At 46.6% G+C, this 15,466-nt stretch overlaps 1 protein-coding gene across 10 annotated transcripts in view; it reads right to left on the bottom strand.

Annotated features, from left to right (window-relative positions):
• Window positions 1-15,466, bottom strand: part of MAP2 (microtubule associated protein 2) — a 226,463-nt gene that overhangs the window by 68,541 nt on the left and 142,456 nt on the right. For all 10 annotated transcript variants that reach the window (XM_054209170.1, XM_054209177.1, XM_054209178.1 and 7 more), the window contains one exon: window positions 2,119-2,404. In XM_054209170.1, the coding sequence (XP_054065145.1) occupies window positions 2,119-2,380 (262 nt within the window). In that variant the 5' untranslated portion in view covers window positions 2,381-2,404. The remainder of the gene's footprint in view (window positions 1-2,118; window positions 2,405-15,466) is intronic.

The raw sequence follows: 15,466 nt of genomic DNA, 5'->3' as shown, positions 1-15,466 counted from the left end.
AGGATGGCAATCCTGATGTCAAGATCAAACTCTGAACCAAACACCAAAAATCCACCTCTAAACTTCCTGCTTCACAATGCATGAAGCACATCCAGGTAGTAAATAGTAGTGTAAAAGGGCAACACACGCCCCGGGCCCTTTCTATCGCTACAGCAAGTTGCCAACAGGTTTCTCCTTCAAAAAGAGAAAAATGATTAAAAATACATCTTAAGTATCCAAAGATGGTTTCTATTGCATTAATTAAGTATGGGCTCAGCCAGCATGTGAGTGTGCAGTGCTCAAGTTTCCAGAGAGCTATGAAATCATGCATGAAGGGCAAGCAGTTTTAGGGACTTTTCTGGTGTTCAAGGACAAAGAAAAGATGCCACGAGATAAGCTATATTAAGACTCCCAAACAAAAACTCTATCTATCAACAGTAAGTCCCCACACCAGAGATCTTGCAATCTAAACAGACGGTGAGAAAAAAGCAGGGGAGGAGGAAATGAGGCCATAAAGTGGTGATTGAAGCAATCTTCACCCACATCAAGAGTAGTCTTGTTCCCTTGGCAGGTGTGTGTCCCCAGTCCCACTGCCTGCCCTAGACCACACTGCCTCATTTTTTCTTCTGCTGTTTAACTCCTTGTCTCAAAACGCAACGTGAAAATACACCACTACAATGCCCGACGATGGGCACCAGTGGGTTCCTGCCTCCGCTCACCCATTAGCTGCAAACTCCTCAATTAAGTGCGCAAGCCTCTCTCAGACGCTGACCACCGCTCAGAACCTGAGCTTGAGAGAGCCTGAGAAGAGCATTTCTCTCCTCCCTTTCTAAGGAGAGGAGATTCCTCTTCATCCTGTAAAGTTATTCCCACTTCCCCACGTGTACAGGTGGGACTTGTCCGGGATCGTGCGAAAAATCCGTGGCAAAGATGAGAAATGCACTCAGTCTCCCCAAGGCCCACATCAACCCCTAAGAAATGCAGCATCCGACTGGTGTGATTCCTGCACACCTGCTCCAGTATATTTGCTGGCTAAGCACAGCACAAAGTTGGGTTACAGCAAAGAGACAAGACCTTGTTATCATTCCCCCAAACAATCATCAACAGTGTCTTCACCTGAATGCCTATACAAGATTTCTTTTACCTTTGGCTTTCAGATTTTGTCTACCCACCAGAACAGACTCTTAACATCTAAACTCGTTTACTTTTAGCAGAGAGATCCTTTTCCAGCACAATTGCTTATGAAATGGCTGTGGGATCCAAGAGCCTTAAAATTCTCCAGCTGCTGAGAAATTACGGATAGCATCTCCAAATACTGTCAACAGCCAACAAACATTGCTAGAAAGATCTCTTTAGCATGCATGAAAGGATGCATCAAGGGCAGTTGTGTCTGTACAAGAGAAATTCTTCTTGTACTGTGCATTTGGGGTTTAAAGTGGGAACTCTGCACAGAGAGAGAATTAGCATTTACTTCTAAAACAGGAAACTTGCCTTGCCTTTGACACAGTCACACTTTTTTTTATCCCCAAACAACAAGCTGAATCCTAAAATCCCAACATAGTTTACAAATAGACAAAGCCTCAGTGAGTATCCAGTGAAATATGCCTGGGCAAGGGTGAATAAATGCTGACGCTGAACTGTAGTATTCCTGGTCAGATTAAGTAACATTATTCTGCAAATCATTGGTGGTTTCAAGATGTTGTTACTTGTGAGTACCAAGAGGAGAACCCATCCTTCATGCACACGCAAACGCACGCAAGAGCAAGATGGGCTGCCCGTGCACAACAGCTGAACGGTGTCCCACTCCCTCCCAGCCCCGAGGCGCGGAGCAGCTGCTCTGCACCAGCCTGTTGCCTCACCCCCAGCGCGGTGATCCTGTCCCACCTACCAAATGCACTAAGGCACCATCTTGCCTTTCCTGAAGCCTTCTCAGAGCACTGCCCAGGATCCCGGGGAAGGGCGCAAGCTGTGCCAACCCAGATGAAGATGCAGCCCCTGCTGTGAAAGGCACACGCTTCCTCATGCTGCCCTGTGCCCCGGGGAGCATGCTTGGCTCCAGCTAACATTTCCGCCTGGAGAAACATCATCCAGCAGTCTGAAGAGCCCCGTGTTTCGTGGTGGGGCACTGAGGAGCATTACCTGCAGTTTCCCTGTCCCCCGCCGACAGCTCTCCGTTGATTCCATTCTCTTTGGTCCGAGCATACGTCCCAGGCTGCTCGTGGCTGCCCAGCCCCGGCTCCTCATCCTCTCGGTAGGGAAATCCATTGGCACTTCTGACCAGTCCGGCACCCGTGCCACCCTGTTCCTTAATTTCAGGTGAATGTGGGTGTGAAGAAGCCTCTGTTAGCTGACCCGAAGTCCAGTGCGGTGCCTTGGCTTCGTCTTTCCTACCCTCCGCCATGGTTCCTTGCCTTCACCGCTTGTCCTGTAACGACATTAGCAGGAGAGATCAGCCCCAGGAGGGTGACTGTGCCCCTGACCGTCACAGCCACGTTACCAGCAGCGCTGCCAGGGAAACTTCCATCCAGCAGATGAGAGAGGTTTAAAATGCAAAAGTGTCTCTGCTTGTCTGTCCTGGGCACGAACAAACTGCTTTAAAACCAAAGCAAACCACAAGCAGTAAAAATTATGGCTCAAGTCCTCCCTGACTCTCATATGCTTTGTAAATAATAGCACCAGTTTCTTGAGGGCCGCCCTTTCCTTAATCTGATTTCAACTCACTAATTACAGTTAAACGTAGACCAACTTAACGAGAAGCGAACTGGTCATCATAATACAACGACATCTTCCCGGGTGATAAAGGGAAGAAAGCCACAACCGCTAAATTGCTCTGGGTGACCCTGCTCTGGCAGGCGGTTGGACTAGATGATCTCCAGAGGTCCCTTCCAGCCCCTGCCAGTCTGTGATGCTGTAGAAGAAGTGAAGCTGCTGCTGCAATTTTCATTGCAGTTGCAAAGAGCGAGCGCTCTTCGGGCACAGAACTGCAGGGTGATCGGTGCTCTGAGGCTCCTGCAGTCTGCTGCCAGCCACGACAGAACCCACACGGGACAACACTGACTGGGCTCCCAAACATATGTGCTATTTCACCCTATTTATGCCCCCTCTTACTTGCTGTTTTATGAACATTCGCACTCATTCCCCTTTGTCCAAAACAGCCTGTGGGGAACACTTGTTTCCCACACAAGCATTCGCATTCTCTTATGGCTATTAGTATTTATATATAAACAAAACTAATCATTATTTGCTACTTCACATGTATTTCACTCCTGTTAATTAGCTCTCATTTTTCCAAGCAAGAAAAGGAAGCCACTGCACAAGCCATTGGCTTTGGCTACTCCTCATAGAAAAATGTAGTAGTAGCAGCTCCTCAATATGTAAGCCTGGGAAGACAACAGATCGTAATCCGTGTTTTGATGATAAGGTAACCTCTGGCAGGGAGAGAAGGGCTTGACCTGAGCTAACTACTTCAAAGTGAAAACCAGCAGGCCTTCTGCAAAAGCACTTGCCAGCTTTTTTCCCCTGGAAAAAAAAAAAAAAACCAAAAAAACCAAAAAAACCCCAAAAAACCAACCCCAAACCAAAAAGAACACCTAAAAGAATTCAGCTGAACACGATCAGACACGTATCACAGAGGCTGAGCAGTCTAGAAAAGAAGGCACAAAACTGGATGGTGCACATATTCTGCAGACGTTTTACAAAAACTAAACCAACAAACCAGAAAAAAGCCCTAGTTCCCAGAGAGTCGGGTCAGTTTGCAGAAAACACCCTAAACATAAGAAAAAGCTATTGTTATATGTCAGATAATCTTTCGCAATTGAGAACTCTACGCCTTTCTGATCTGTTATTATCTTTTAATAATAATGGCTTTCAGAGCTACTTTAAATTAAAAAAATCATGGTGAATCATGAAAATTAGATTTCATTCACAATAAATACATGACTCAAACTGCAGTTCCACTTTAAAAAGGAGCAATAACTCTTTTGCCTCCTGGTGAAACCATGGTGTTTTGGGAAGCGCAGCTCCGTCTGCTCTGACCCTGACCCAGCACCATTCCCTGGGGGTAACTAATGGCACAAGGATTGCAGGACGGGGGAAACTTCAAGCCCAGCATTTCCTGTGAGCTGTAATGAAAATGGTGGGCTGAGCAGTATCACAAAGCTCGGTGGCAATGAGACACGCCTCAATCAACCACAGAAACAGTAAACACGCTCCACATGCCTTTGCCTTCCCCTCCTTTACCCTGATGGGAGACTCATCAGCGAGCCATTCTGCACATACAGCGAGAGCCTCAGCACAGCCATCTCAAACCATACCAGAAGAGCTGATGGGGTAATTATAGAGGAGAGAGCCCCAGCTGGGCAAAGACCATTCCTACGTACCAAAGAGATAACCCTCTGCCTCCACGTTTGCTTACTGCATGACACTGGAGAATGCTTTCTGATCAGAGCCTTTCCAAAACGTGAGGCCACGGGACAAATGTCTCCCTCCATACAGGCGTGAGCAGACACTTCCAAAGCCACTGACCTTTGGGATCTGAGGACAGAACAGAGCCTGTTCTGGGGGAAAAAAAAAGGAGATGTTCTCATCTATGTCCCCTGAGAAAGCTCGGTGGGGGGGGGTGGGGAAAGGAACAAGGAAAAACTCAAAATTTATCTCAACACTTTCCCCACAAATCTCCCCAATCTCCTGCACTTTGAGCCTCATAGCGAGCCCCAGGAGCAGTGTGACCCTGGCCATCAGCTTCAGCCCCTGGTCACCCTCGAGAGGAGCCCAGAGCCTCGGCAGGGAGAGGGAGGGCTGTGCAAGAGCCGAGCGCGGGGAACGCTGTTCTGAAAATCTGGGATGAATGTAACAGTTACTATCCCACCGCCGCAGTTTGGAGGCTGTTATCCCTGAAGTGCCCTTCCCTGTTCCAGGCAGGCACTCCCCGCTTCACTTGAAGCTGTTGAGGAAGGATATTCACATCCGTACAGTGGACTGTGTCACAGAAGTCCTCTATGGAAGTAACAGAAGTGCTTTTATCTTTAAAAATAAATACAGTGGGCAGGCTTCAATGAGAGCTGCGTGTATCTGGAGGCAGAATTTGTCTCAGTATTTATAATAGATGGTTACAGAGTGAAACACGGATGAATTCATTCTTGACTCTCTGTTATTCATCAAGTGCTCTCAGAGTTTATAATGGTAGTAGAAACACAGCGAGTGAGTCACACAATGCATCTTTGTACTCAGCAATTTGGCAATGACTATCTGCTGTTTGGCGTGATTCATCCACAGCTCAGCTTCAAATTCAGAATACACAGGTGTGCTTTTTACCATCAGGTTAGTTGTTTTTCTGTCATTCCATTAGCATATCACGGAATTAATTAATCAGGTAATTCAGATACTGACACAGAAATACCAAGAGTGGACAAATATTATGGCAGAATTTAAATAGTGTTAGGTATATAAAAACAAGAAGCCTGGAAGAGTTTGGACAATCTAGGGAAAGACAGTACTTCAGGGAAGCAAAAAGTTCCTCTTTTCACTAAGATTTTCTTATTCTTTGCATAAACTGCAACGAAGGCTTTCAAAACACATCAGAAAAGAAGGCACAGCTAGTCCTCTAGAACGTCATGTTGCTTAGCTAAAAAATAACCTGGATATTTATGACCGTTTTTTCCCTGCCCGTTACAGCAGGACCTCAATACCAGCGAATACGCCGCGGCAACCTCACTAGTGCATTCTCACGGCTCCTCTCGTCTGTCGGCTGAAGTCCGTGGCGGCAGAGGGTGACGGAGGCGGGCGCTGGCCACAGGAAGGGTGGCAGAGCTCACAGGCTGCACCAACGCCCGGCACGGCCCTTCGGTCCAAAGCCACCCTGGTGACACCATGCCACGGGGCCTGAGTGCGAGCCTCAGCACGAGCTGTGCCAGCGACATGGCGCGGCCTTGTGCAAACACTCCTCCTTCATTACATTCCCCACCTTGAAGCCTGGCCAAAGCCAACTCTGCAAAGGGGCATGGGAGTGGGGTGGGACAGGCGCCCTCCTTCTGGAGGCATCAGGCAGGCGCAGCTGTGCACCGGAGCACACCAGTGACAGCGACACACATCTCCTGCGGACCGTGCACAGCCCTCCCCAAAAGGCTTTCCTTGTCCAGGCTGACATGCAGGATGCTCCTGAGACCCCGGCCATTCCCCGTCTGGAGAGATCACCCTCCACCAGCAGCAGCGACCAGCAGTGAAGAGGCACTTCACAGGCCTTAAATTCATGTCCTTGTAACTTGGGCAGGGCACAAGCAATGTCATTGCGGATCCAAACTGGACATCCTGCCTTCTAACTAATAACTTGCAGCAGAAATCATGGTAAAAACAAATTCCCCTATCATTTTCAGCCATTTGGGAACCGTACAGAGACAAAAAATACCTAAATAACTTGGAATTAACAGAGGGACAAACCTTGTGGAAACACATGGTCCAACTTTGCAGTTACCTCCTCATTTCACAGGCACGGTACAAATGTTTTTAACCCATACGCTCCTTTATGTGACACCAGCTCCTGCTGCCACGGCTGGGTTAAACCAAGCTTAAGTGCTTTGAACTCAACACACAAATTACCCACAGTAAAACAGCATGAGAGCATGACATGCAAACCCCAAGATAATGCTGATTTAAACATCCTGTCATGCTAGCTGTCCTGCAAAATATTTTGTGAGTGCATCTTCCAGAATCTTCTTAGCATTATATTAGCATTGCCTTTGAAGGTAGCAGATGAATTTTCTATGAATTTCACTTTTTAAGAGAACAGAATTAGGCCAATACTGAAGGATTTTGCAAATACCCTGCCTTCCTGCTTCAAGCCATGTTTTTACCTACTCCTGTGTCTATAAGCCCATTCACAGTGAAATGAGGCTATTTGATTTCAAGGAAGCTAATTCATTAACCAAGAGAAACAGTCACCTGGATACATGGAGGAAGAGCTTCAGTTCCAGTTCAGGGGAGAGAATAACACCAGAGGTTCCTAAAGGGAGAGACAACAGACTCCTCCGAAGAGAAAAACAAGCCCTGGCCGGGCCCTGGGCAGATCCCGAGCTGAGCGGGAGGGCAAGGGCCAAATCCCCTTCCCCAGAGGGCCGTTCAGCCCAGGTGCGCCACAGCTGGAAAGCGGAGCGCTACGGAGCCCACCTGCCCACAGGCAGGGCTGCCCTCGCGCCCACCCCCTGGGACTGCATCGACTTGCTCAAACTCCAGAAATCCAACACCGGGTGCCCTTCTCTCTTGCCATGGTGAAATCCTGGTACCAGCGGTTTCTGCCTGCAAAAGCAACCTCTACCACAGAGCTCAGTTCTAGCTAAAAAGCTGGAAGAATCCCTACACACCCTTTCCTGCTCCACCACCACCCCTTTTCGACAATCCATTTCTATCGACTGTGCAGCATTTTTACACCGTTTACCATTCATCAAACACCCTCACACCCCCATCTATCACTAATCATAATTGCTTCCTGCAGGAGAGAGGAAAGGCGTTTTAGCTAGTGAAGGAGATGGTAACCATAACAACAGCACCATGACAACGATAACTGATATCTGAAATAAAAAATAAGGCAAAAACTTATTACCAATAAATTTGGTCTGTGATAAGGACGGCAAAAGCCCTAAAGAAGCAATACCAGTCAGCAAAGGTGCCAACGTGAAGAAACACAAGTCTCTCGGATGAAATTGCACACAATCCTTCTGCACGTTTTAAGATGAGGCACCATGACAGCCGTGTCTTCTGATCAGCAAACAGAGAAGGCAGTCCCCGCACAATCCTATCTGAGATCTCTTGTGCCTCGGGAGCTAGCGGGCTGAGGGGTGGAAGGAGTGCTGCTGGGAAGCCAGGATGCTTCCTGACAGACAGAAGACTCCCAGATTTTTCCGTGGAGTCTTTTGTTTCCAGAAGACTCGTTGAAACACGCCCTGAACAAGAACGGGATTGCTCCCAGGGGAGCACCTCTGAGTCAGACACACCACATTGATTTTTCCACCAAGCACAATTCCAAATGGGCACCGTGAGCCCTCTCCATGTGCTTCAGAGAAGGCATTGCAGTTGGCAGGCTTGTTCAAAACACGAGATTCTGCAGCCATTAGCCAGCCACCATCTAAACAACCCGTGCCATCCCAGCAGAGAAACAGATTCGCCCACGCTTGTGGCTACGTTGGCTTTGTCACCCCCAAGGCAGGAGGCACCGAGGGCAGAAAAAGCGCCACAAACAAACAGCACTAGCTCCAAGTGCTGCGTGAGGATAACAGAGTTCTTCCAGGTGTGATCAGACAGGAAAATGTTCAAAGAAGCCGCTGCGCTACGTGACCCTCTCGGGGCTTTCCAGGGGGAACTCTGCTCCACAGTTTGCTACACAGGATGGATCCAGGAGAGCACACTGAAGTGGTCAATTCAAACCTCGACAAGAAGACAGCTGAAAATCCGTCATAACAACACCGCCGAGCTGGAGGAAGGGCTATGTAAGACAAGGGTGCTCAAAATACCACCTAAGGGGAAAGATTCTTCATCATTCAGGGAAGGAGTATACAACTTGATACAGTCATTGCAGGCTGGGGGTGGGGTGGGGTTGTGTGTGTATGTAGAAATAATAAGGTAGAACCACTACAAATACTTACAAATACATTACATTAAAAGCACTGTGGCTGCCAACATTTCACAAGTTTGGCCAGCTGAAAAGCACTGGCTGGCTAATAAAAACGAACACTGGATGCCTGGTTCCCCTCCCCACTACCATTATAATTTTTAGTGCTTAGGCTGAAACAAAATCATCTTCTGCTTATTTATTGTACAAATACAGCAGGTGACGGCAGCACACACCACCCAGTTTACTATCTTCTAATCCTTAGACTTATATTTTCAAGCCTGTAGTTTGAAGGAGTACTAGCCAAACTGTGTATTTGCCACGGCTGCTGCAAAGAGGCTACATGGCTATGAGCCTCCTTTGCTCTCAAGCAAGGGAGAGGTAGCCCACAAAAAGGCTGGAGTGAAATTCTGCAGGATTTTTTTTCCCCCCATACTGACCTTGCTCAGGCACATTAATTTGATGTTGCATCTCTTCTCTCAAGAGACTCCACGTGTATGACAGTTCAAATTAGGTAGCGAGGAATATAATTGATTATGCCAATATGTTGCTTGCATATTCTCCACATAGGACAGGTCTATGCTCTTGCCAGCTTCAGTGGAGCTACTCTCGTGCAAGTGAGGCGAACGGGACCGTTTAGCAGAACGGTGCTACAGACTTAACTGCTAAGCAAAAACTCACACGATCAAAACCTCACTTACCCAGAATAAGCACTTTAACTGCACTTGTGCATCTTTTCCTTCTCTGCATACATGAATTACTTTCACATCCCTTTTTAATTTGAGTTTCACCAAGATCTCATCAAGCATGACACATTTTCACACAATCTTAACTTCACCCAGTGAGCTTTTAATTAGAAAAAAAAATGCTGCCTCTAAAAATGTGTCTGCATTTTTTGATTTTTCAAAGGCCTTGCCTAACTTTCAAAACTAATTCCACCTCTGCTACAGTACAATCTTTTGAAAATACCTAGATGCTATCTTTGGGAGCATCATCACATCAGCTACTACAAATGGTAAAAAGGATGTCCTGGGCTAATTTCATACAGATTCTTCCCCACAAATATATGCAAGAGAACCAGTCCAAAGCAAAATTCTGGAACGCAGCATTTGTACCACACTCTGTTTCTCTACACCCTCTCAAGGGCCACAGACCCCTGAAAAAGGGGCAGTTCAGTAACTCCAGGGGCGGGCCTTCCTGACCCAGCTGCCATCCCTGCTTAATTCTGCCCTTCTATATGCTCAAGTAAAGGAATACAGTCAATTATTCCACAACTGAACTAGCAACACAAAGATGCTGGTGTGAAAATGAAGTATAGAGGAAAGTATCTTCAAGGCCATGTGCTGCTCCAATTTGTTTGGGCAAAAATTCTTGCTCGCATGAAAAATGTTTTCTCCCCAGGTCAAGGGCAGCAGGTTATTCCTTTGCTTTTAGCTTCACTTCGTAATACTCAGACACACCGGGCAATCATGCCAGGCACACAGTGGAAGCAGAAGTATCTTATTGTCTAACAGAGGCATTGTTTATTCATGCTGAAAAAGAGCATCAGACAGAAGAAAGCTTGTTTCGGGGTCCCTCCACCCAGACCTACTTAACTTTGACGCTCAGTTGCACGGTTAGAAAACCTCAGAGGCGGGGGCCCAGGAACCCATTACAGCCAGCAGAAGCCAATGCTTTTAACTGTGGCACAAAACATCTAATTCTAAATGAACAAATAGAAATAAGGAGACAAAGGGTTGGAAAACTGATGGGGAAAGAGGTTATTTGCAAAGTCTGCTTGCTCCTATATTTACAGCAAACTTGGCATGGATTAGCTAGTGCTAGAATTTTCTTTCCTAGGGAATGTCCGAGCTGTGACTGTCGTGCTGCAAAACCTTGGTCCTACAGAAATGGTAGGATTAATTCACCCCTTCGTACTATTTTCTAACCAACAACGTTACAAACAAAGGACTTCTTTTAACTTAAATATACCCTCATGCTCCTATGACTTAAAAACATGCTGTCCGCCCACATTCAGCCACCCACCCACATGACCCACCACTGCATACCCAGGCAAATAAAATAATCTCTCCCTACCTGGAAATGAGAATACCCAGAAATCTTTTGTGCTCTTAAGTGGTCTAGACAGTAAAATCACAATATTTGAGATATAATTTTATCATGTGGTAGCTTTTCCCTGCCAAATCTCTACTCAGCCAACCAACCCCTCTGCCTGCAAAAGAAAAGCCAGCAGGCAGCCGCTCCTGCAGCCGGCGCAGGGGGGGCAGAGCCTCTAGTGAAGGAACCTGAAGCCACAGGACGTGATTCTGCAGCCCCTCAATTTCAGAGGAAGTTTTTCCCTTAAAAGGGCTTCTATTAACATCTTGGGATGTGCACTGAAACAGAAAGATGACTTTATGTGCCCCGGCTTATATTTTAACTATAGTGACCTTTTTTTTTTAAAGTTTAATTTTTAATTCCTTGGGGTTTCGAATTAAGAAAATTAAAGTATCTAAAGCATGAGGAGGAACCAACTCACATAGTCATTCAGCCTTTCTGAAATCTTAATTGCAGGACTTGTTGTCACAGCAAAGACCTATTTTACAGACTTGGTTCCTCCCCGAGCTCCCACGGGTGTGCAATTACCTGATTCTTGCTACAGGTTGGGTTTAACCTTGTTCTGCTGCCACCCCTTTCCTTCCCAGCCTGTGCAGAGGGGTGGATGTCTGTGTGTGAAGTCAGCGGCATTCTCCTGGGATAAGATGGAGAATGAATGAGTTTTGCGGGAGGCGAGGAACAAGCCCAGGGTCGAGGAGTAGGGAAGGGTAAGAAAGTTGCATCGGATGAAGAAAGTGCGTGTCAAGAATGATAAGATGTGACTGATGAACAAATTCAGCAACTGAGGAAAGAGTCTGGAAAAAACCCAAGCCATGGGGCTGAATGTGTGTTGTTTTAATATAAAGAGACAGCCAGGGGGAAGGAGGGAAGTTAGGATTAGTTAGGATTTGCCATCTCTAATCAAACCATCCAGTCCAGACTCCTGCCACAAGCAGTGGCCGGCACGAGCTGCTCCACATGAAAAGGCAAGAAGCTCCACAGAGCTTCAGTCTCACATCAGCGTGTTCTCAATGCACAAAGTCTCCCCCAGGTGACACAGACCTACTGATTTCCATCGGAGCCAGGTGCCTACATGTTTATGAGGATCCAGATCATCACACGCTTTCTAATACTATCAGTGCATATACCTTCATAGTGACTTCCTACCTTCATACTTCATACCTTCAAGGTGACTTTCTGGACATGGGAAATAACCTGTGTTCTTCCATGGACTGCTGTCAGAGATTTCCATTAAAAAGACAACAAGACACGAAAAGCACAATGGGATATAGGACATGCAGAGCACTGATGGACACAGAAAAATTACGCATACATTTACACGCTCGGGTGCTTCTCATGTCTTTTCTGAGAGGTAACTAGGGTCCAACACATGATTCATCTTGAATTTCTCTGTACTTTTTCTTTTGCAAAGTCTTTCGGCAGCACTAATGCTGATGTTGGTTTACGATGCCTGAAAGCATTAAGTATTAATCACAAATGAAATACAGCAGACCTGGAAAAGGTACAGAGAGCTCAACGAGGATGATCAAAGATCTGGAGCAGCTCCTGTGCAAGGCTTACTCTTCATCCTGGGAAAGAGGGGAGCGGGACAGATGTTTATAAAATACATGGGGAAGAGGCGAGAGGGAACAAACACTCACTCTCTACACAAAGAGCTGTGGTGCATCAAACAGAACTCGCTGGTGGCAGGCTCTGCAAACGAATGGTGATTCTTCCCATGTAGGAAATTACACTGTGGAGGAGGTAGTGTATAATTAAAGTTCACATAGGTTCAAAAGGCACTGCTGAATTTTTCTTCCATTAATTTGCCCATGGTTTCTCAATTTGAGAGCCTCTTCTGGGAAATGAATGCTTTTACCATGTAAATAACATCTACACACAACACAGCTTAGAGGCTTTATTTGCTATTATAATATTGATGTTAAATAATTGCATGGTTTCCTGTCACTGATTTTTAAAGGCGACCCTTCTCTATCGAGTGTGATGGAATGTCGCAGCCCCTTGCTGAGCATCACAACGTTTAACAAACTCTAAATGAAAATACGCTGTATGACACAGACTGTACTGCACTCTAGATGAAAAGCGCCTATTGCACAGCCAGGCTCTGGTGAATGAACAGCTCTGTCGGTCTCATAAGTTTCTAACTGAAACACACGACATTACATCCCAGACACGCGTTCCTCCATATCGCTCTGCTGATGCAGCAAAATCAGGCTCTGCAGCCTATGCCGTGCCACTTGTCTGGGGCTGGTTCACCAGATGAAGCGGGGGGGGCTCATTTTCAACCTCTTCTGCAGAATCAACTTGACCACCTCATGCTAAAAATCTACAGAGAGCACATGGTGACACTGAGTTAACGATAAGGTTGGGGACATCAACTGGAAGATCAGCGCAGAAAAGTGTTCTATGGTAGGGGTGATACTGAAGAGAAAAAGCCCACGAGCAGCTAGGAAGACAGATGGCTCCTCCAGAAGGACCTGGTTATGTACCCAGAGCCACCACTTGTACAGGGCCTCACAAGATACTATATGTAAATGTTTTATAAATGAGATGCTCAAAGCTGCAACAGCGTAAGCAAAGTCTTGTATGTTTTCTTTTCATTTAGGGCAAGCAGTCTGAAACATATGCCCCAGCACTGACCTCAGCTCTGACCCAGAGGGGCTGTCTCCGGTTGAAAAGATGATTCATTCACTCTGCTAGAAGGGCTGAATGAATAGGCAGGATTCAGACTGCAGAACGCTTATCACTTGGGATTCCCTCAAAATTTAGGTCTGACATGACTGGGTCAGTAACCACTCGCTTTTGTTCCAAGCTCCTTGAACAGAAATGTCTCTTTGCATCCTTCAGTGGTTCCCACAAATCAGGTCGATTTTTATGGCTTGCTAATTATTACTGCTAGACTTCTGCCAGGCTTCAGGATGAAAAGAAGTGTATTTCTGAAAGCTCAGGGCACAAAACTTACAGAATAAATCACTGTCTGTCTGGCAGCAACAAAATCCAGCCATGGCAGCCCCTTAAATATACACATCAGGATAGTGCTGAACTTTATTTATTTAGGAATAGAAAGGTTTGTTCTCCTTTTGTTGACAGAGCATATTAAAGACTGCCAAAAATGCAAAAAGAGAAAAAGAAGTTACTGTCAGAAATTGGATTTCGTCTAGAGGTGCATCAACATATCTCACACACACAAAGCTATCTGAAATGACATTAAAGTTGTGAGGTTACACCTCAGGAGTTTGGCTGTGAAAGAAATGAGAAATGACTGTAAAATCGTAACTGGGTCCCCTTCTGCATATTTACTAAGCTACTGCCTAGTTTCAACAAACATATTTTATTCTTCTCATTCCCTCTGCATAGATTATCCCAGTTTCCATTGCATCAGCTTCCCATCCCAGGCATCATCCCTGTGGGCTCCAGTCCCTCACCCAAGGCCCGTTCGTATTTGCCATTTCTGTAGCTTTCAACACCGCAAACTTTGAAAGATTTTATCCTCCTCATACCAAGGTACGCTTTCATTTGTTGTTTCACTTGCCATAACCATAGGATGGCAAGTGATGCACTGGAGCACCGCAGGCCAGAGTCTGATGGTCTAATTCAAAGCACAGTGTGTAGAGAGACCTAGAAAGACTTTTACGGAAGGACAGACAACCCTTCTTTATATCTCCTGGAAGCAAGTATAGGCTGAATCAGAGGAAAGCATAAGAGCTCCCAGCAAAGGTATCTCAAAGGATTTGCTATACCCTCTTCATCAGCAGAGAGCTGCCTGCCATTCAGATCTGGGCTCTATTCCCACCCAAACTCCTGCTGCTGCTGGAGTGGCTCTGGGGAGCAGCCAGTTTGGATGCTGGGACTGTGAAGGGAATGGGTTTGGACTCCCTGAGCCCCTCTTGCTGAGGGTAATGCAGCATTCATGTCTCCTGCTATGGATCCCAAAAATCTCTGCTCCTTTCCTCTGACACTGCCATCACTATGGGTCTGAGCCCCAGCCGCCCTCCCCAGGCAGGTCCCAGCCCCGCAAAGGGGCACACCATGCTGGGGCCTCCTCCTAATCTCTGCTTTGCAAGCTAGTGCTCCGTAACAGGCGGCGAGATACTTGTCCCAGATCCTGTCTGAAAGGTGCAAAAGGACCTGAATTTACTCAACGCAGGCCCTGAACTGAGGTTTGTCCCAGCCAGAACCCAGGCTGTAGCTCAAAAAGTCATACTGAGGTTCCTCAAAGCCCATGAGATAGACCACACGCAGAACAGCAGGGCACCTTGCTCTGAAGTCCAGACACCTCTCTACCTCCAAAACTGTTCTGAAGCAATAAACAACCACTACTTTCTCTGCATTTAGACTTATACCGTGTGGGACAAAAAAGCTCCCATATCAAATGCTGGGCACCCCTACAAAACTGTGAAGAAGGTATCCATGAAGAAACAGGCACTAAATTCAGTAAGATACAAACTAAGTGCCCCAGCACCAGCGTGTCCCTCTTCAGTTTCATTCCTCTCTTATCCCCTCTCTGGGCACAAGAGAAGACATGCCTCAGCCCACGGCCCATGTCTTGCCTCACGCCAATCTCTGAAACAGTTCTATGGCCTAAATGCAGTGCTAAATGCTCACAGATGAACATAACTGGTTCAGGCATTAAAACTTCCTGATCAATTCACCGACTCTGAAAGTCTCCTCCAACCCCATACCTGATTTCTGCTCTGTGTTAGGCTGAGCTGTCATTTGGGGGCGTTTTTCCAGGGTACAGTATCGAGGTGCTTTGCAGCATCACTGGGTACCCTACACATGCACTGTCAA

The sequence above is a fragment of the Rissa tridactyla genome, chromosome 7 (assembly GCF_028500815.1).
Source record: "Rissa tridactyla isolate bRisTri1 chromosome 7, bRisTri1.patW.cur.20221130, whole genome shotgun sequence".
Lineage (NCBI taxonomy): Eukaryota > Metazoa > Chordata > Aves > Charadriiformes > Laridae > Rissa > Rissa tridactyla.
This window is presented reverse-complemented; position numbering and strand designations above follow the sequence as displayed.